Raw genomic sequence first — 21128 nt, forward strand, 5'->3', positions numbered from 1 at the left:
ATCACCGATTGCTTTACAAATGATTCTTTTATAAAAGCCGGCACTAATGCACAAAGCTTTTGCCAATGGATGCATATACAAATAGATACTCGGATGCAGCTGTTCTGAACTTCTGATCCTATGAGCTTACGACTTATTCGATGGGCGCCTGCAATGCAAATACACCAGAACACAGTTTATCATGACACTGAACAACCAGATTAGTTAGTTAGTTTATCTGGAGCAAAGCAAACGACATGAAGAAGGCAAGTTTTTTTTTGTTCTTGTCAGTAAAAAAAATGGAAGAAGGGTTAATTAGAGTAATCCGACCGAGACAGTGCTGCCTCGTCGGCTTCCTCTCGCCGCACCCATCGATATCCATCTCCATCTCATCTCGCCACCCAAAACCCTAAACCTCCCTCCCATTTCCGCCGCCGCCGCCATGCAGTCGCTTGCCCTCACCTCCCCCTCCCTTCCGGCGCCGGCGACCGCATCCGGCCGCCGCCGCCGCCGCCTGGAGCGCATCCGCGCCACCGCGGTGTCCGACGAGCCGAAGCTGAACAAGTACAGCGCGCGCATCACGGAGCCCAAGTCGCAGGGGGCGTCGCAGGCGGTGCTCTACGGCGTGGGGCTCACCGACGCCGACCTCCGCAAGCCGCAGGTGGGCGTCTCCTCCGTCTGGTACGAGGGCAACACCTGCAACATGCACCTTCTCCGCCTCGCCGAGGCCGTCAGGGACGGCGTCCGCGAGGCCGGCATGGTGGCCTTCCGCTTCAACACCGTCGGGGTCAGCGACGCCATCTCCATGGGCACCCGGGGCATGTGCTACAGCCTCCAGTCGCGCGACCTCATCGCCGACAGCATCGAGACCGTCATGGGCGCGCAGCACTACGACGCCAACATCTCCATTCCTGGATGCGACAAGAACGTCTGTATCTTTCCTCCACCCTTTCCCCCCTTTATCCTTTTGCTCGATCCGTTCTACAAACATAAGTCCGCATCTTTCTATTCACTGTTCCATCCTGCTAGTTTGCTTCCTAGACGCAATTAAAAATGCAATCTGTGCTGAGAAATCAGACTGTGGTATCATCAAAGTAGGCCTTGCGCTGTGATGTCCGCTTTGTCCATAGGTGTTTTAAACATTTGGGGATTTCATCCCCAATTGGTTCTGATATATATTTTTCGCCAGTACAAAGTAAACAGATGATAGAAAAAATCCATTATCCCTGCACGTTCAGTTAAATGCATAGTTTGGTTGTTGAAGCTGAGGTGATTTTGGTACACTGTTTTGTACTTACAACCTTGTTTTGAAGAACATAACAAAGGTCTAAAATTTTGTACTTCATTTTACCCCATGATGCTTTTGACATTAGGAAAGCTTGTGAGATAACTGCGGACATTTAGATCTTTGTTGCATTTGAGTTTAATGGTCCTAATCCGTTGCAGATGCCAGGAACAATAATGGCAATGGGGCGGCTGAACCGACCAAGTATCATGATATATGGTGGAACTATTAAGGTAATTCATCTCTGTTCTTTTGATGTAGGATTGTATTAATATTTGAAGTAATTTGAAGATGTTAGTGCCAGATACAATAAAACAACCTTTTTATGCATAGCAAATAATTCATGCTACAAAACAGTTCAATATGGTTGGCACCATGTTTGTGGACTGCCCTTTTAATTTAATAATAATGGGTTTGTAGTCATTTACCAGTGATAAAACATGGTGAATATATGTCAGTTCTGAATTACATTCACTTTTTGCTGAGCATTTTCTGACGGGCTTTCTGTTCATGCAGCCTGGTCATTTTCAGGGTAATTCTTATGACATAGTATCTGCTTTCCAGGTACTCTGCTTCTTATTTGCTAGTACTTTCTAATGTAGCAGTATACAGCTTATTCTTACTTTTGTCGTGTTATGATGTACAGTGCTATGGAGAATTTGTTACCGGATCAATCAGTGATGAGCAAAGAAAGAATGTGCTCCGCAACTCATGCCCAGGAGCAGGTGCGTGTGGTGGTATGTACACCGCGAACACAATGGCATCCGCCATCGAGACCATGGGTATGAGCCTTCCGTACAGGTGCAAACAATATGCTGGAACCTTGTCTTGTTTTCTTTTTAGGCTGCATAATCAATTTGCTCTGAGTTCAGAAATTGAACAGAACTCTTATCAGTTCTGCTGTGTTTTATTTTCTGAAGTTCTTCAACCCCTGCTGAAGACCCACTAAAGCTAGAGGAATGCCGTCTTGCTGGGAAGTATCTTTTAGAATTGTTAAAGATGGATTTGAAGCCTAAAGACATTATCACTGAAAAATCTTTGCGGAACGCAATGGTCATTGTCATGGCACTTGGTGGGTCTACTAATGCTGTTTTGCATTTAATTGCTATCGCTAGGTGGGTTATCTTCCTCTTGTCTGCTTTTTAATGTCTTGGATAGACAAATGCTGATTGTTTTCTTCTTTCAGGTCTGTAGGTCTGCAATTAACTCTTGATGATTTTCAGAAGGTCAGTGACCAAGTTCCTTTCCTTGCGGACCTTAAGCCTAGTGGCAAATATGTCATGGAGGATCTGCATAAGGTAAATACTTGATGCTATAAATATGTACTTGGTTTCACTTCATCTTTACAATTAGTGTTTGTGTGAAGCGCTCACAAAAATTCGTGCTTGCACATTTCAGATTGGTGGAACACCTGCAGTAATTCATTATCTTCTGGAGCAAGGTCTTCTTGATGGTGATTGTATGACCGGTGTGTGCCATCAATTTCTATTCATAATAATGTGTAGAAGCTCCTTTATTTGGTTACTAACCGATTTGTTCTTTTCCATCTTCAGTCACTGGGAAAACTCTAGCGGAAAATGCTAAAATCTTCCCTCCTCTGTCCGAAGGACAGGTAAAGCTCAACCCAGAATTCTTATGCCTTATTATCTAGCTCTTTGTATAGTAGCATTTACACATTTTATTTGTTCTTTCAGCAAATAATAAGGCCCCTGGACAACCCAATCAAATCAACTGGTCATATACAAATACTTTATGGCAATCTTGCACCAGAAGGTTCTGTAGCAAAAATTACTGGCAAAGAGGGGATGTTTTTCTCAGGTGCCTTTTGTTGCTCACCTTTTCTAATCCTTTGAGCCTCAGTTCCTCACATTATCTGTAAAATTTAAATTTGTTATGGTCAAATGGCAGGCCCTGCACTAGTGTTTGAGGGTGAAGAATCTATGATTACAGCTATATCAGAAAACCCAGCGAATTTCAAGGTAATATGATTAATCCAAAAGGTGCAATTTGGACACATTCTTTTGCAATTCAGAGGCCTGAAATACAAAATTTCATAGCAACCAGTTTTCCAAGTATTTGGGTAAATTTAATATCTGAGTTTTTGCTTATAACATAACTCTTTGCGCTGAAACAGAGAACTATAAAATAAATCTTTTGTATAAGCGCTAATGAAAAAAATCATACTCTGGTGCACTTAAGAATGCAAATATATATATTTGCACCTAGGAATGCTAATATATATGTATAAGTGTGGGGCAGATATCGTTTTGAAATCTCTGTGCAGTTGCATTTTTTTTTTGCTAATGATTGGACCTATATTTTAATATAACTTACCTTTATTCCAGTTGACACAGTAGTCAACTTTAATTAGTTTTGCAAACTAATGCGCTTTATCGATATTTCCTTTTACGCTCTTGACAAGGGAATGCATTAGTTCACTGGGACAACCATGCATAGTCTTGTTCTGAATTACTCTGCTGGCATGCAATCACAACAGGGGAAGGTAGTAGTGATACGAGGAGAAGGACCGAAAGGTGGACCAGGGATGCCTGAAATGCTGACTCCAACTAGTGCAATAATGGGTGCTGGTCTTGGGAAGGTAGTTATCTTGCTGTCTTCTGAATGTCTGATAACTTTCCTTGTGACAGCTGATCAATATTTAACTTGTATTCAAACATCACTACAGGAGTGTGCCCTGCTGACCGATGGCAGATTTTCTGGAGGATCACATGGATTTGTTGTAGGCCACATTTGTCCTGAAGCACAGGTATTGTGTTGTAGTACTCTAGCATTGGTTACACATTAACCTATAAAATGTAACATTCTGCTAGTTCTTTTTCCTGCGGCCTTTCAAATGGTTCTTCCTCATGACGCTGCCAGCTAGGGGAAAGATAACGGCAGCAAAGATTGTTTTGGTTGGTGTTGTTTACAATGTGAATATTTTTCAGGAGGGAGGTCCAATTGGTCTTGTTCAAAACGGTGACAAAATTACCATTGATGTTGTGAAGAGAGTAATTGATGTTGAACTGACTGAAGCTGAGCTGGAAGAAAGACGGAGGAAATGGACGCCGCCGCCACACAAGGCTGCCCGTGGAGCGCTTTGGAAGGTACTACTACATACATTATATCACATTAACATTCCTGGTCGCATAAGATTGGCCTTTGGTAATGAACATCGCTGTAATCCTTTTATCATTGCAGTACACGAAGCTCGTGTCCCCTGCATCAAGAGGATGCGTCACCGATGAGTAGATCGTGCTGCTGCTGCTCGAGTAATAAAAAATAAAAAATAAAAAAGAGGAGGAATAGGAGGAGGTTTTTGAGGAACAGTTTGCATGTAACAGTAGTTCATGGTGGTGATTGGTGAAGGCTGATTGTGATGGTAGTTCCCTTCAATAAAATGGCAGTTTCCTAGGTGCTCAAGCAATGCCGAGGGAACTGCTTGCTGAATAATCCATTGTCTGTTGCTGTGTTGGACAAGTTTTGTCTGAAAATCGCCTGATGCTTGAGAAAAAAAAAACCGGTACTGCAATTTTATGATGTATCACTGGAATGCAGCCAGGAGCTACCAGATCTGTGTTGCATTTTAAGTGTGATCCGATGAGCTGTGCCAAACTAATTTCGCAATTTTTCTCCATTGCATCAGAGTCTAACCGTTATGTAAACTTGTGCCATTATGAAAAATACGCTTTTCTGAATAGAAAGCGTATTTGTACACCGTCCGTCAAGGTCCAAGTAGCAGCTGCGTAACAACGAGGCCACCACGGCCCATTTATCGGCCCAGCCCAGCCCAGGGAGAGTCCATAAGACACACGAGTCCACGACGGCCTCCCTCTTTCTTGTCGCTGCGCCTGCGTCCGATTCACCGTCGCGCCGCCGCCGCCTGCTCTGCTCTCTCGCTCGCCGCCGCCTCCTCCTACTAGCTCTTCCCGCCGCCGCTGATCCGGTCAGAAACCTCCAGTCTCTTGGCTCTGCCGCTTCGACCACCAGCCATGGCAACCGAGCAGCCGTCGGAGAAGAAGCCGCCAGCATCGGGAGGAGAGAAGAAGGCCCCGCTCCCCAAGGTGGTCACGCTCAACAAGGCCCTCAAGCTGGTCAGCTCCGCCTCCACCACTCCCATGCTCTCTTCTCTGTTACTCTTTCCGTCCTAGAAGCGCACGATGCAGTCCGTGCTAGTTAGGTTTAGAGGGTGCCTCGCCGTTGAACTCTCTTATCCTAAAAGCAGTGGTTATTTTTCTTTTCCTGTTTTTCCTAGTGTTCGATCGAATTCTTCGAGTGCAATGGTATTTCATGAACTAGTTCTATGTGGCATACTAACCCGCAGATTTAATCGTTCTCAGGCACAGACATGGGTGGACAAAATGAGTGCATCAGACCAGGATGAACCCAAAGCTAAGGATTTTGAGGGTCGCCCACCAGGGTATAACCAATTCAACGAATTGAATTTCTTTTTCTTAGCATTCCTGGATATATAAAACCCAGTATATATATGTGAGGCTGGCAAATTGATGTAGGCTTGGTCTTGGTGCTAAAGTGGCACCTAATGTAAAACGTGCGGCTCCTACTGATCCAGTGGAAAGGAGGTTGCTGGGGAAGGTGAACGCGCAAAAGAGAAAGGCCACCGAGGAGGAGAAGACAATTGCTCAGGAGGTGAATGATGATAGTGATGATGACAGTGGTGAGACTGAAAGCAGAACTAGTGCCTTTAGCAAGAAGAGGACGGCGCCTTCGGTTACTGCCATGCCATTGGGGAAGAAGGCCAGGTGACAGGTAGTGTGTTCATATTCATGTCTGTATCTTTCATCGGAATATTCACATTCTGCTAGATTAATTACCATGGATTTGTTATACCCTGTGTAATTGCTGAACGTAAGGGTGGATGGTTTTTCTGGATATTGTTGGTCATTCCGAAGTTGAATAGTGAATAGCCTTGTAATTTTCAGCTACTAAATTGGTTTAGATCATGGAAGAGACCAAGAGAAGTATATTTATAATTTATAAGATGGTTTTTTCTAAGGCTAGAAATGCAAGGTTTCTTATATCTTTTTCTTTTTGGGAGAGAGTTGCAAGGTTTGTTATGCCTGTAATCAGTGATACCTCCATGCTTCAAGCTTCAGATTAATGAATGACCTCATGCTGGTGCATTGCACAAGACCAAACCCTGTAACTCTGTAACTATTGTATAGTGTATACATATTTGCATGTTCCCTTTCATGTAATATTTTCCCTCGATCTTAATATCATTTGGCCATCCTGGAAAAAAAAAGTATTCCCTTGAATATTTTATTTTCTTTTAGCCATTTTATAAGGTGACAAATATTTCTGTAAATATCCATATATGCAAAATAACTTAAAGTTGGACGACTATAGTTGAACAAGCCATATCCAGTGGCAAGACCATATAAACATGTTTCAAAACACCTTAGATATGCATGTGCAAACATTCAAAACATAATGGACAACATTATATCTCTAGCACAAGGAAACTCTGAATATTTGTTAGATCCTTATTTGCAGTAGTGCTTCTGTCCCAGGTGGCAACCTGCCATTCTGATCAACAAACCATTTCCTGGCACTAGAGGATGCTGATATGACCCGAAGTCGTCGCAAAGGCCAGCAAGCGTATCTTGTTCTTCTGTGAGCACTCCCTCGCTCCTTTCCTGCATGCTCATCTTCTTGCTCTATCTGCTTTGTCAACTCTTCTATCCTCAGTTGTAGCCCAGCAGATCTACTGTCTGCAAGCTTGAGGCATTCATCAGCAGCAGCTTGTGCTGCCATTGCAGTGGCAGCTAGTTTTTCTTTCAGCTGTAGCTTACTGTTTGCAGCTTCCAAGTCTGCTTTTACCCTTCTCAGTTCTTCTGTGAGCAAGGCGACCTGAAAGGGACCTAACTGATGAGAACATGCATAATGCTCATGATAAATGACGTTATTAGGTGTCACATATTGTTGTGGTATCATCAGAGTACTGTTTTTCCCAACTGGAGTGACTGCAAACTCAAGAATTCCAAACTTATGATTGTTTTACATAATAAATTTGAGCATGATTCATCCTTTTAAATTTGAGAAAATTTGTTTAAAATTTGTCAGTCTGAAAAGAACGGCGCAAGCCTCATGACCTCAGGAGATCATCTTGAGGAAGCTTAGGTCAAAGTAATTACTGAAAGATTACCTCCTGGTTGAGTTGTTTGATAGCATCCTTTCCAGCTTCTACCTCCAATTCACATGCTTCCCTCCATCTTGCAGCCTCCCGTTCTACTTCTTTTAGATCTACAGTGAGTTCTTCAACCTTAAGCATTGCAAACAAGAACATCAGGCCCTTCTCAGTTACCTGGCTAGCAAATAAAGAAACTTAAAATGTAAATTTGTTTATACGCTGTGAAGTAGGAATATTTCTCTTTCTTCCAAATCTTTAATGTGCAACTCGTATTTGACTATTTTCTGGGCCTGTTCAGCAGCAAGAAGTTGCAAACGATCACAATCTGACCTGTTGGAACAATTTGATAATGTCAATTAGCACCCGTATTAATGGAAAAACTTTTGAGTGTTTCATCAAATTTTCTATCATATATACATCTTTTTCGATGACTTTTGTAGTTTACCTGGACTTATGTAAGGCATGCCTTAGGTCATTTATCTCATTCTGCATATTTTCCATCGTCTTTCCAACTACTGAAGTCTGAAACGAAACAGCTAGACGGATAATTAGCTGATCAAGTTCTGCAATCAGGAAATTTTTTCCTTGACAACTCGTCAACTTGCATTCACGGTCATAGAATAATGTTTGTCAACTTTATTGGAAGCTTGCAGGGGAATTAGTTCACAGGTACTGAATGTTGATGTTATATATTGCAGTAAGTTTAGAAGGATTATATATAAGAAACAGATATACTGGAAATTATTGATTTCGTAAGAATGAATACATAAGCCAGTGAGGAAGAATGAGGAGTGATGTAGAACTATTTACCAGACTGTCAACGCCCTGATCGCTTTCTCTTCCAGTAGTGGATATTTCAGTCGCACTGTTGCTGCTCATGTTTTCCTCTCTTTCTGATTCTCCAGTGATCACATCCATGATGAAGCCAAAGCCAACCTTGTGCAATCCCTTCTCAGCAATCTGCAGGATTGCACTTCTGCCCTGATCCTTATCACCCTTCAGTACACAGAGCCTGTTTTCTGCTGCCTCCTTCTCAGTGACAGCAATCTTCAGCATGCTTCTGATATCCTGGTTCTCCTTCTTTAGGCTTGATATCATACTCCCAAACCTTTTCTCTTCTTTTCTTTGCATCTCCATGTACCCTGAGAAGTTGATCTGAACCTCCTTTGCCAGCTCATGTATGTGATGAGCCTGTGATGCTAGAATCTTCAGGCCACCCCTTTGATCATCATTGTTGACGCTCTCGTATAGCCTGTCTAGTTTGTCGTCGTAGGCTCTATCCAGGATGCTGTCTAAGATCCTGTGAACCAAGTGGAGTGAGGTCGTAATCTTGTGCATGGCAACCTTTGGTTGATAATCCATGGCAGAATTCAGGGGATGCAGAAGCTGAGATTGAATGTGGGGGGAAAGCCAGTATGCATGCAACTAACAGTCAAGGGAAACCCTGATGAAGAAGAGTAGTTGGCTGAGCTGAATCAGGTTTGTCTTTCTTCTTCAGCACATGTAAAATTACATTGTACACTGTGCTGCTGCTCTTCACTTGAGCTTGACAGTGAGCCGGGAGAATTCGACATGTAAATTCACCAAACGGGGTTCGGCGGGTAGAAAAGCATTTCTAGTTTTTAAAAAGGTACTGTATAAACATCAAGAAAGGAGAATGCAGGAAAAGAGATATTTTTGTTTTCAAACGACCGGACAATGTAAATTTCTGTGTACTTGATATTCTAACTTAAAAGAGTTTTGAATTTGAGAATGTTGGGGGCCTTTGGATAGAGCACCCTCCAAAAATAAAAAGAGTTATTGAATTTGAGAATTGTTGGGGGCCCTTGGATAGGGCGCCCTCCAAAAATAAGCGTATGCTGCTATGTGCGGCGCGCACACGGTATTCTTTAGTAAAAGGCGAAAGAATAGTTCGCTTTGTGCTCACCGCGCAGCTGCGTGCCCTTCCACCGGCCGCATCGCCTCCCTTTTTATACCCACCCGCCTACCCCCTCCTCCTCTCCGCTAGCCGATGTGGTACTAATCAATCTCCCACACCACCTCCGCCTCCTACTCTCCTCTTGGCAATGGGCCACTTTATCATCTCTTGGGCCTGATCATGGTGGTGGTGGGCCTTGAAGCTGAGTTGGGCCTTGCAAAACCGTTAACCGACCGTGGTAGTGGGCCCCACCAGCCTTACCTTCTTCTTGCGCCTTGCGTTCCGAGTTCCGACCACTTCACGTCTTCACCGCCAGAAACCGACGGCCGCCGCCGCCGCCGCCGCATCTGCATGGCCGCCGCCGCCTCTCCTCCTGTCCCGTCCAAAGTCGACGCCTCGTCTCGGCCCGACCGCTCCCCCAGGTCCGTTATTCTTCGCGCCTCTGCCCCCCTTCGTGTTCCGCTGATCCCCTTGTGCTTTTGGGGGGAATTGGAGTCGCCGCGTGCGTGCGTACGACCAAATTCTACTCGGATTCTTCTTCTTGCTCATGGTACTAGTAGTTCTATAAGACGAGAGAGCGAGGGGATTGTGCTTTGTAGATACTAGTATATGCTTAAGCTTAATCCTCTCCTTCAGAATTTGCTGCCATGTCTAGCTTTCTGGATTGGTACGACTACGGACCAACCCGATTTATTTTCCCCCGGTTTATGATGACCTCTCAGTTAAAATTTCTTTCCTTTTGGTGTCATCCTGCAGGCCGCAGAGCTTGGAAATCTCATGGGATTCACAAGGTAGTACTATTTAACTATCTGTTTATTGCTGCTCCCAATTTTTTTTTTATTATTGGTGTATATTACTTCCTGCCTCATGCTGCTCTTCGATTCAAGCACATCAAGAACCAAACCTTTCTGTTAGATTCCTCTGCTACGGTATCATTTCTGTACACCAGGGCATCACAGATAACAACTGTATCATGTGACCATGTCAGATGCATGCAAGCAGCATGCTATATCTTCTGCACTCAATACAACTGGTGGACCTAGACTAATACTCCTATATTTCTTATGAGTAATGACAGTTTCATTTTGCGGCAAAGATAGCTGCTTGTCTGTTTTTCCGTCCACAAAGTTATCCTGTAGCCTCTTGTCATGTTTCGCTTCTCTAGATTTCCTGACTACTTAGAAATAAGTCAATAGCTTCTCTCTGCGCAAGCAAATGCTGGCAGCTCTAAATATATACGTGGTGGCTGTGATTGTTTGCAAACATGACTTCTTTATATGAAGGAGTACTCTGGGCATGTAAATGCTGAAACAGTTGTGAATTACCATGCTTGATACCAATTACACGGACTTCTGCGCCATTAATGAATACTTTCATGTACACTGCAACTGATACCTTTTATTTAAATTTTGAATTACTAGCAGCGCTATGCAAGCGTGCAGAGAGTTGCGAGTTGGAGGCAGAAGCACCCTCTATCAATCCTACTTTGCTTCCAGTTCTCGAGGATTTACTTATAGAATTATATGCAATATTGCGTCCAAAGCCTGATGACTATGAGCAACGGCATTTGATGATCGATGTCTTCAACAAAATAGCAGAAGAGATATATGGTAAGAGTTATATTTCATCTGTTATCATGGGTCGATGAATTATGCTTTCAAAATATGCGCTTTTGATCATTGTAATTGCTGACTATGCTTGAAAATATAATATGAGAGTTGCAAAAGATGCATTTTCTTGTAATTCATACACATATGCAATCAGGGAAATTCATTTGCAGTTCAACAATAGTGTGAATAGGGTTTTAAACACCTGCAGTTATGATTCATATGCGTCAGCATTCAGCAAAATATGCTTTTTCTGTGCACCTCAGTTATGGATTGCTGACACCTAATGGTCAAGCAAAGACTTTTGCTTCTGATGCTAGAAAGATGCATAGTGCAAAATTTTGTGTTGAAACTTGTACATAACAGAGCATTGGTGAAAAGGATAATGCATTTGGAAACACAAGCATGAAAATTATATGAATTTGGCTTGATTTGTACTACAAATATGCCTAGTTAACCTCCTTTTGACTGTTAGTTGATCAGTTAACTTCAACATGCATTGTTCAGATTTCTGTGTGTGTCTACACTTTTGCAATACACTTTTCTTTACATGCAAGATTCCTTCTTTTACCATGAATACTTAGTCTCTGCCTGAATATTGCAAATTTGTGTGATATTATGACCTGTTTCCTGATTATGATGCCTCCTTCCAGGTAAAAAGAAGGGGTTTCCAGTTGTGGAAGCATTTGGATCGTTCACAATGGATCTATTTACTTCCAAAAGTGACCTTGACCTCTCTGTCAACTTTAATGCTGATTTTCATAGTCAATTTGCTCGCAAGGACAAGATTTCTGTTATTCGGAACCTCGCAAAAGTTCTATATGCTCATCAGAGTAATTATCTACACTCTCTAGGTTTATGTAACAGATCCAAAAGGGTCAACTTTATATCCATATATTTATGGTGTCCCTTCATATATGTTGCAATATGTGTCACACACCAAATATCTAAAATTTAAATGAAGAATTTAAATTAGTTTTGTTATTAACAGTATATCAAATTATCGGTGTATGTTTGATAAGAAGTGTATTCTCCTTGACATGGTGTTGACAATTGGACATAAATAACTTCATTTTGATATATGTCACCTATTTAATAGAACCTTTTGATGCCAATTTTAATGTGATTTCGTTTCCTTGTCCTTATATTGTCAATATCAGGGAATGGCCGTTGTCATGGGGTTTTACCTGTTGTAACTGCTAAAGTTCCTGTACTGAAGGTTATTGATAAGGGAACTGGGGTTGAGTGTGATATTTCAGTTGAGAACAAAGATGGCATGTCAAGATCAATGATATTTAAACTTATTTCATCCATTGATGAAAGATTTCAGATACTATGTTATCTGGTATTGCAATTCTCTGTCACGTTTTTTTCGTTCCAATGGGCAATAAAATTGTTGCAAGAATCCCCATACAGTGGCCTTCTAAAATATGTGACACCAACCGTTTCTGTTAATTCTGCAGATGAAATTCTGGGCAAAGGCACATGATGTTAATTGCCCCAGAGATCGAACAATGAGCTCAATGGCGATTATCTCTTTAGTTGCTTTCCATTTACAGGTTTGTTACTTTGACTTGAGTTTTTATTGGACTTTTTAGTCATGAGTATCAAGTAGTTAGGGTAGCTTCACTGGCCTCATGGAATTTCCATTAAAGTTCTACAGCCTGTATGTATAAGCTTGCAGTTAATCCTAAGTCCTTTTTTCTGTTGGCAAAAAGAGAAATAAACACACTTTTTATTAAACAATGTGGATTACAGACCCGGCGACCTCCAATCTTACCTGCATTTTCTGCCTTGTTGAAAGGTACTCTCTCTATTTTTAGGTGTATGTCATTCTCACTGCTACGCTTTCCTGGGATTGGTTTCTCTGTTGTTGATATAAAACTTATATGAAGAAACTAAGATAATTTCCATCGTCTTGTAGATGGTCCAGACTTTCCAAGTATTCAGAGAAATGTCTCACTAGTTGAGGGGTTTGGGAGCAGAAATAAAGAATCAGTTGCCGAGCTTTTTGTGTCACTTATGAGTAAAGTAAGTGAATTAAAAATGCACCTTCCATTTATGTTTGTTACAGGCCAATATTCTATTTTGAATCCATAGGGATATTGTTGAGTTATGGTTGTTTTGCCCTCATTTCCTAGAGTTTTTACATTGATTGACAAAGGGATATCTCCCCTTGCACATGACTTGATCTGAACCCCTGCAAATGTCTGAACAAATGCCCAGTTTGAAAAAGATTATTGACTGGATTATTGTAGTGGATTATCTGCACGGTGGTAAATACAAATTAAATATTTTGATAAAAAATATTAATAAATAAGAAGCTTAGAACAAGGGATCTAAGCAATGCAGTAGAAGAAAGGTTTTTGAGAAAACATATTTTTAGAGGCTAATAATCCGTGACAAAAATCTGTGACAGTAAACTCCCAGTTTGACCCAGCTGGGACGGGACGGTCCTGTTCACCTGGTCCATGTCACTGTTCTCTTGTGCCCTTCTAAACATTGTTCTCTTGTATAGCATCATCGACTTCATTATCTAATTAAGGGATCTTGTTACACAGTTAGAGAGGGTTATACCACCTGAGTCCATCTAATTTGTTGCTAGGCAAAGTTGTTTGCTTATTTTGGTGTCGTATATACGTATGAACGGTTTGTAAGCTGTTCATTGATTACTTAGTTAACATTACTTCCACAAAAGAGCCCTTCCTTCTTAATGTCAGAACTCATTATGCTGACAGACACTATTGACCTTCTCTCATGCAGCTACTATCAGTGGAGGGTTTATGGGAGCAAGGGCTCTGTGCTAGCAATTTTGAAGGGTCATGGATCTTTAAGACCTGGGAAAGAGGAGTTGGTAACTTGAGTGTAAGCTTTTCCATGAATTCATTGTGCTTTTTTAGTAACTTTTGCAAAAGTTTGTTTATTTATACACAACAAGCAATTCATGCAGGTTGAGGACTTCTTGGACCGGTCACAGAATTTTGCCAGAGCAGTAGGCAAGGAGGAGATGCAGAAAATCAGCGAATGCATAAGGGTCGCTGTTTTGAATTTGAACAATTTCTTTAGGGGTAAAATTGATGCACCAAAGCTGAAGAACCTTATGTTTGAGCCGCTTCGTCAGGATGAGCTGATCAGTAATCCCAGTCTAAAGCGTCCTAAGAGGAAGGACCACCCAACGCATGGCCCAGAAAGCAACCCACAGCAGCAAAAGAAAGCGAAGCATATTATTGGCCCAGAAAGCAACCAGAAGCAGCAAAAGAAAGTGAAGCATACTGTAAACCCTGGACCGGCTGCTAGTAGATCTGCCACTAATTTACACCGTCCTACCGCATTTGTGCCTCAAATACGGCCCATCCAACCAATTAATCAGGTTTCCCACATACCTCAACCTTTGGTTGACCCTATGTTTGCTTATGGGTTACCACCACAACAGCATCTACATTCAGCTCCCCTTTATAGTCAGGGGTTACTAGGTCAACAGCAGGGTAATTTCATCCACCTGAATCCTGGAATCCAACCACAGCAGCAAGCCCAACATATGTTTGTCCCTTTACTAGAACAGCAACCTGTGATCAATGGTTTTCACCCCTATGATTTCCATTTGGCCCAGCTAATTCAGCATAACGAGAATATAGCGTTACAAAGGAATATAGCTTATGGAACCTATCCATATTACAGGAGATGACAGTTGCAGTATGAGAATGTAGCTAGGTAATGTTTCTGAGATAGGAAGTTCACACCGTCGCCATGTACCCTGGTGCAAATCAATTTGTTGATTTGTTGTAAAATTTAGTTGTGTGTTGTCATATATGTGCTGGGGAAGAAATTAAGTAGAGAGGCAGATTTTGCATAGCTATCAAAAGTTCTGGCAAAACCATGCTGCTGACTCTGCCACCTAGTTTTGTCACCGCAGATTGTGAGCTCTCATTTTTCCTTGTGCAAGTGGGGGTAAGAAGAATTCACGATTGTCATGGATCAAGATTGAGAGGTGTGCTGCAAAGCTTGCTGTTGAAAATTCTGTCAGTCATGCAAGATTGATGGATGCTGATGATGAATCACTTGGTGTACTAGCTTATATATAATAGTAAAAATATCCAGCAAGACCAACAAGAAGCAACTGCATTGCATCAGCATGTTATTCCTCTGCTAAGCATCCACCACTGCAGAGCAACCTCATGGACAAGAAATGGCAACATCTGCACTGCTGCTGGTGATAGGTATGGATGAGCTGTTCCAGGTTTGTTGGGTATCAGCTGATAAACTGGGACTGTTCCAGGTTTGTTGGTATCAGCAAAAACTGGAGCTGCCGCCCATGGTAATCTCAATTCTGGTGTTGCTGATGACCACATAACCTGATAAGATGGAAACTGCATGCAACTCACATAGCCCGGAACAAGATGCTTTCCATCATCACTCGTGTTTTGCCTGATGCGATGGAAATACCCAGACAAGGTGAGCTTTTGCACGAAAATGACATGAAAAATAATATGCCTCCCTTTTCCTTGCTTGCACTGTACATACCTGAAGCATATGATGTACCAGTACGATGGGATAGTGAACAGTATGCCGTTCTGTTTTTTGCCATGGAAACATCTGGATGTTTTGGTTTTGATGCAGATGCACATCATCGAAAGAGAAGTTCTCTCTTTAATTTCTACACCTGCAAAGACAAAGCTATCCTTGTCAAACAGGCAAAGTTGTAGATAGATACAGTGAATCAATGATGATTCAATGTTCCAAAGGTGTTCAATCAGCTAGCAAAAATATCTGCGGTTGTTTTCCTTTGCAAGCTGCATGCATATGCATGCTGTAAATCTTCAGAATGAATCCAAAGTGGTAGTGATTGATTACTGGAGAATTGAATAAAAGTCGATGATTATCGATCTCGATCGCATTGCTTTTTTTTTTCCTTCTTTTTGATTCTGATCTCGATTGCATTGTTAATTGCCTCTAGCTCGTCCTGAAAACAGAGTAGCTAGGCAGCCTTGATGTTGGTACTAGTGCGTTGATGTAAGGTGATTTGACAAATCTGAGAGATGGAGACGTCATTTTGTGGATGCTAGCTAAGTATAAATGCTGATGTGGAATCATGCACTGAACATGGCGCGAAAGACAACTTAAAATGGACCAGCAAGTCAACAATACTGGCACGCATATGCATCTATTTAACTAGATGCTCAATCATCGATCGATAGATTGCGATTTACCTTTTCTAGTTCTTTTTTATCTCATCTGCCTTTTACTTTAACGAGAGATCGATTAAATGGTAGTACACTTGGAAGAACTATTTGATTGAATTATAAATCACTTGTAGAGAATTATATTGTCGTTAAGAAGGAAAAAAAAACCACGTTTAATTTGTAGAAGCTGCAATGAAGCGCCAGGATGTTAGCTACATAAAAACGCCATAAAAAGGACTTGTTGACAGCGAGTATAAGAGCTAATTACAGGAAGCAGCAGTTAATTACTAGATCAGCCACTAGCATATAGCACATCAGATTACTCAGCTGCAATCTTCACTGTCAACTGTTAATGCCCTGATTGAACCGCCACCGATTCCTAGAGCCGTACGTTTAATTTCTACAAGACTACGACGTATGAATACATACATACGTACAAATATATATATTTTCCTTTGATATATATTTGACCATTTGTATTATTTGGTTTTTTAAAAATATATAAAAATGTTAGTCTTATTTAAAGAACCTTTAGATAAATCAAGTCACAATAAAAAATTAATAACTACATTTTTTCAATACAATGAATGTTCAAACGTATCTAAAAAATTAATATCTTCGTCTGTTAAGAAAAGGAGGAAGTATTAACTGCAATTATATTGTACAGTAGATTGTCAGATCGCCTCATGGTTTCACATCACATTATTATTATCTGGAGACGTACTTATAACCCTATAATTAGCATGCATCCGTGAATATACACTGGTGAGACCAAAAAGAAGCAGGGCAAATGTAGTTATTTATTTATTCATATCAAGAACCAGTTATATATATGCATGCGATGATCAGTTCCAACTAATAAAAATTATATCCTCGAGTACCCTAGCTATATACTCCATTAGTTACTAGGCTTGTTTTTGTTAATCTGAGAGATCAAAAAGGAAAGCTAGCAACACAACACAATGCATGCACGGAATAAAGAGCTATCCCGACCAGATCGATAGCTTATATGTATAGTAACCTTAATTAGCTAGGTGTGATAAACAATCGTGGTTTTCTTTCTCCATATGCTAGCTGTGTTCCAGCAAAACTATAAAATCATTATAATTAGCTAAGATGCTGTTGTCCTTTATACACATATATACCAGGTTTGACCTTTGATTGATCTCTTAATATATAACGTGAAAATAATTGGAGAGATAGCTAGTGCAGATATTAGGACATAATTAATAATAAGAGAATATGTGTATACATATATATAGTAGGACATTCCTTCTCTTACCGCGCGTTTTAATTTTCCATTGCCACCACCAATTCATAAATAAAAAATTAAAGACTGATGGAGTGCTCTAGATAGCTAGTAACTGGTGTAATAAGGGCAGTCCCAAGTGCAGGACATCACTAAAAAGGACTGATTGTATACCTTCGCGTCATCTTAATTAACTATAGCTAGAAACTAATTAATAGTACTATACTCAATTCCCCCAATTAATGTATATATATATAAACTACTACTACTCACATGTCTGTCTTCGCGATATTTTATATAAATTCAGCAGAGGTCTCCTGCATGTTAGACCAGGCCAGTTTCACATCCTCTTCTCAATTTTTTGTATGGTGCCACGTCATCTTTTATCCTATAAACAATATTTTTACTTTGAACGAGCTATACCTAGTAATCTAGCATTTGTTATAATTTCACTTAGATCATCTCTCTCTCTCTCTCTCTCTCTCTCTCCACATGTGGAAATGAATTAATCCATGCCGCCTGTGCTCCCGAACGTACGTCGATATGATCCAGCTCAGGCTCAAGCTACGCTCTGGCTCTGTTCTTGCTACACTATGCTTGACCTTAATTAACCTCTGCTTATTTAATTTAGTAGGCAATTAATTAAGCTCTTCTCTAGATAGAACTCAGGCTCTGCATACGCCGACGCAACGCTAGCTTGCGCTCGAGCTCCGCCTGCTCTCCATCAGCATTGTGTATTACATATATATATATATATGTGTGTGTGTGTGTGTGTGTGTGTGTGTGTGTGTGTGTGTGTGAAGCTCGAGCTAATTAAGCTTAAGCTCAAGCTCCGCTGCTGTTGGCAGCCGATCGAGTGCGACGGTAGTCGACGCCCAGTTGCTTAAAGTGAGAATAACTGGTCCAAAATAAAAACATTAGCTCTAACCTAGTCGGCTAATCCAAAGTAAAACTTTCGTTACATATAATACATGGTTCAATGTCTAATTCACTCTTTGTCCCACGTGACATGTATCATCTTTAAAGCTGTGGCCACCATTAATTCTAGTTGAAGTACACTGCTGCTAGCTAGCTCCATGCTCGCTGCTCGTTCTCCACCAATTAATAATTATATATTTAGGGCTTCTTTAAATTGCAGGATGGATAAATAGAGGAATATAAAAAAATTATAACAGGAATGTAAGTATAAAATAAAGAATTGCAGAACAGAGGAAAAGCACCGAAATTGCCGTTAAATTGGACTGCAGGAAAATTAGAGGAGTCGGATGAGAGAGATAGATTCAAAGAAAAATTTCAAATATGTTGAAGCTCTTGCTAAGTTTCCTCCAAAATCTATAAGCAGAAAGCTATTTCATAGGAATTGCATAGGATTTGAAAGCTCCAAATCCTTTGTATATATCAAAGGGGCCCAATAGGAGAATTTCCCATAGGATTCAAATCTATAGAATTTCTACATAAATCCTTTGATCAAAGGGCCCTTATTAATTAATTTTAGCTAGTGGAAATCCATCTCAGTGCTATTCATAGAAATATAGCTTCTTTGAAATGTAGGATTCTCAAAACACAAAAATAGGACAAATGCAGGATGGTAATGTCCTAGCATCTCAAATCCCGCGGATAAAAAAAAACATAGGAAAATTGCATGAATGATCATTTTGATGGAGTGCCAGGAGAAAGCAGGAAACATAAGAGAGATATATACAGAGGATTTTTTTCCTTAATTAAGAGGTTGAAGCTCATGTTAGAATCTCTTCAAAATTTTCATGTTTTGAGTCAATAATCCAAATGAATTTTATAGGAATTTTTATAGATATTCCTTTGATCTAAATAACCGTATAGAAGAAAAATGCATAGGATTAAATCCCCTCCAAGAATCCTTAATTAATTTGTTACCAGATGGTTAGGTAATGTACACTTACGTGGACGCCCGGCCACGTACGGTGCATCTCAGCAAATTAATTAAGGTGTGGCATACAGATACCGCTAGTTGTTTGATCTGTACTGTGACGCATTAACAATATCTGATCACTGGCTAAGCCGTAATTAAGCTTCAATATATATGCATGCATGCAGCGTTAGCTTGTCTTGAAAAGAAAAAAAAAAGAAAACTTAGCTAGTAGCTATACTATTAGTTAATTGGCCTTTGGCATCTCCATTATATTAGCGAGCTAAGTATATATAGCTTTTATATAGTACATACGAGCACATACGCGTGTCGCCTGGTCAAGCATATAGTACAATATTGGTCAAATATATGTAGCTAGAGTCATAATTATATTATTGTTCCAAGCGTGACACGTTAGCTCCTCCTCTCTTTTTTCCCCACTTTGACATTGAGATGGATGAAGGGTACATGTGCAAGAACCCAATAGCTAGGATATGCGTGTGTTACGTTTCATGGCAAAAGAATGGCCAACAATTAAAGGCAACACTTATGGTAACCTATATAGTTGATTAGTCTTTTTTGTTGTGTGGACAAAGCCAACACTTTCTACATGGTAATCACATCCTAACTACATAGTTGTACTATATATAACTACTACTACTATGTAGTCTATAGACATAGCACATATGCATGCTTGCCGGGCGGCCTCTTGGATCGATCAGTTAGTCATGTCATTAGATTAGATCACTATGCATGCACAGTAGTAGCATAAATGCGATTATGGAGCTGCTCTTCTAGTAGCTGTAACTTTTTCTAAAATCTTCAGCTGCCAGAAGCTTTTTCAAACCGTCCCAGATTTTAAAAAGCTATAATTGTATAATCCAGAAAATAAGCTATCTATTTGGGGAGCTTCTAACTTATGTAGCTTCTTTCAGAATCAGTAGCTCTCCCAAGCAATTCAGCTTTTGGTCCAGATTCTGAGAAGTTGCAGTTGTATAATTCAGAAAATGAACTAGAAGCCAGAAGCTAAAAAAATCCAGCCTTTTTAGATTCTCAGAAGCTGGCTCGCTACCAATTAATCAGCTTCTCAAAATTTTAAGCTTCTCCAAATAAGCCCTAGCTAGAAGCTAGGTTTGTCAGTTTCTCCATATTCTCATCAGCTAGTTTCTCACCAGCTGTTTTTAAAAATCTTAAACTCCCCAACAGCGGCATATATATATATGCCAGCTTTTATATATATATATATATATATATATATATATATATATATATATATATATATATATATATATATATATATATATATATATATATATATATATATATATATATATATATGCGCGCATGCGTGATGCAATCGTCAAACTTTTCTGCTGAGGCAAGGAGCACTGGGCGAAAAATGAATATAAGAACAACTCCATCGTATCGCATCTATTATATTGTGCATATATTATTGTTTTTTCCTTTAGAAATAACTAATTTATTTTAAAAAAAAAATCAAAAGTAGTGTGATATACGATCAGATATTTTACTGTAAAAAGTGAAACCGGTTAATCAAGTAACCCGGCCTTAAAGTAGTTTAATTTGACCTCCAGATGAAGCCAGTATCTTGAATTCATGATCATAGTTCTGATTAGCTCCTTATATATATATATAATATAAAAATATTAGCTTGGAAAGAAGTTGTGTAGTGATGCCAAGTGGTCTAATTAAGCTTGGCTAGGGCGTCCCAGCTGTACGCTATTCAAAGAGAGGAAGAGGATGAGCGGCTGACTGCGATATGGGCTCTAATAATTTTCAAGTCGCACACTACCGATCATATATATCAGTATATATCATTGCCATCACGACAAAACTTGGCTACAAATGAC

General features: G+C 40.3%; 4 protein-coding genes and 1 non-coding gene across 8 annotated transcripts; 3 read left to right on the forward strand and 2 right to left on the reverse strand.

Moving 5' to 3' along the window:
* The first annotated feature begins 306 nt into the window (after positions 1-306).
* Positions 307-4796, forward strand: LOC127781417 (dihydroxy-acid dehydratase, chloroplastic). The gene is made up of 14 exons (XM_052308366.1): positions 307-907; positions 1426-1497; positions 1781-1828; positions 1911-2065; positions 2185-2379; positions 2451-2562; positions 2663-2732; positions 2818-2876; positions 2959-3082; positions 3173-3243; positions 3762-3863; positions 3951-4031; positions 4213-4371; positions 4466-4796. The coding sequence occupies exons 1-14, from the start codon at positions 422-424 to the stop codon at positions 4514-4516; spliced, it is 1785 nt and encodes a 594-aa protein (XP_052164326.1). The 5' UTR covers positions 307-421; the 3' UTR covers positions 4517-4796.
* Positions 4797-5093: 297 nt separating this feature from the next.
* LOC127781419 (uncharacterized) lies at positions 5094-6946 on the forward strand. Of its 3 annotated transcripts, none has more exons than XM_052308369.1 (4): positions 5094-5358; positions 5605-5684; positions 5779-6034; positions 6799-6946. In XM_052308369.1, the coding sequence occupies exons 1-3, from the start codon at positions 5257-5259 to the stop codon at positions 6029-6031; spliced, it is 435 nt and encodes a 144-aa protein (XP_052164329.1). In that variant the 5' UTR covers positions 5094-5256; the 3' UTR covers positions 6032-6034; positions 6799-6946. The 3 variants fall into 3 exon arrangements, with proteins under 3 accessions (XP_052164329.1, XP_052164330.1, XP_052164328.1); XM_052308370.1 differs by having other exon boundaries at positions 6785-6922; XM_052308368.1 differs by lacking the exon at positions 6799-6946 and having other exon boundaries at positions 5779-6280.
* Positions 6394-9351, reverse strand: LOC127781418 (uncharacterized protein At3g49055). Its single transcript, XM_052308367.1, has 5 exons — positions 8229-9351; positions 7864-7940; positions 7637-7748; positions 7434-7550; positions 6394-7138 (listed from the first exon to the last, which is right to left on the reverse strand). The coding sequence occupies exons 1-5, from the start codon at positions 8778-8780 to the stop codon at positions 6764-6766; spliced, it is 1233 nt and encodes a 410-aa protein (XP_052164327.1). The 5' UTR covers positions 8781-9351; the 3' UTR covers positions 6394-6763.
* On the reverse strand, positions 9238-9354 carry LOC127783408 (U5 spliceosomal RNA). Its single transcript, XR_008019312.1, has one exon. It is a non-coding gene; the product is annotated as a U5 spliceosomal RNA (small nuclear RNA).
* A 114-nt stretch (positions 9355-9468) lies between these two features.
* On the forward strand, positions 9469-15852 carry LOC127781420 (uncharacterized). 2 transcript variants are annotated; one of them, XM_052308371.1, is made up of 10 exons: positions 9469-9758; positions 10093-10127; positions 10758-10946; positions 11597-11776; positions 12104-12288; positions 12407-12502; positions 12702-12747; positions 12868-12974; positions 13707-13808; positions 13894-15852. In XM_052308371.1, exons 1-10 carry the CDS (start codon positions 9517-9519, stop codon positions 14626-14628), a joined length of 1917 nt encoding a protein of 638 aa, XP_052164331.1. In that variant the 5' UTR covers positions 9469-9516; the 3' UTR covers positions 14629-15852. The 2 variants fall into 2 exon arrangements, with proteins under 2 accessions (XP_052164331.1, XP_052164332.1); XM_052308372.1 differs by having other exon boundaries at positions 9470-9758; positions 10761-10946.
* The last annotated feature ends 5276 nt before the right edge of the window (positions 15853-21128 follow it).

Source organism: Oryza glaberrima, chromosome 8, assembly GCF_000147395.1.
Source record: "Oryza glaberrima chromosome 8, OglaRS2, whole genome shotgun sequence".
Classification (NCBI taxonomy): domain Eukaryota; kingdom Viridiplantae; phylum Streptophyta; class Magnoliopsida; order Poales; family Poaceae; genus Oryza; species Oryza glaberrima.

Coding starts and splice junctions, on each gene's coding strand:
- LOC127781417 (XM_052308366.1), top strand. CDS start 422: ATGCAGTCGCTTGCCCTCACCTCCCCCTCCCTTCCGGCGCCGGCGACC. Junction 1,498..1,780: donor TATATGGTGGAACTATTAAG/GTAATTCATCTC, acceptor CTGTTCATGCAG/CCTGGTCATTTTCAGGGTAA. Junction 2,563..2,662: donor TCATGGAGGATCTGCATAAG/GTAAATACTTGA, acceptor TGCACATTTCAG/ATTGGTGGAACACCTGCAGT.
- LOC127781419 (XM_052308369.1), top strand. CDS start 5,257: ATGGCAACCGAGCAGCCGTCGGAGAAGAAGCCGCCAGCATCGGGAGGA. Junction 5,359..5,604: donor TCAACAAGGCCCTCAAGCTG/GTCAGCTCCGCC, acceptor AATCGTTCTCAG/GCACAGACATGGGTGGACAA. Junction 5,685..5,778: donor TTTGAGGGTCGCCCACCAGG/GTATAACCAATT, acceptor AAATTGATGTAG/GCTTGGTCTTGGTGCTAAAG.
- LOC127781418 (XM_052308367.1), bottom strand. CDS start 8,780: ATGGATTATCAACCAAAGGTTGCCATGCACAAGATTACGACCTCACTC. Junction 7,749..7,863: donor CATGCCTTACATAAGTCCAG/GTAAACTACAAA, acceptor TTGTTCCAACAG/GTCAGATTGTGATCGTTTGC. Junction 7,139..7,433: donor TCAAACAACTCAACCAGGAG/GTAATCTTTCAG, acceptor GGTCCCTTTCAG/GTCGCCTTGCTCACAGAAGA.
- LOC127781420 (XM_052308371.1), top strand. CDS start 9,517: ATGGTGGTGGTGGGCCTTGAAGCTGAGTTGGGCCTTGCAAAACCGTTA. Junction 10,947..11,596: donor AATAGCAGAAGAGATATATG/GTAAGAGTTATA, acceptor GCCTCCTTCCAG/GTAAAAAGAAGGGGTTTCCA. Junction 12,503..12,701: donor TAGTTGCTTTCCATTTACAG/GTTTGTTACTTT, acceptor TGTGGATTACAG/ACCCGGCGACCTCCAATCTT.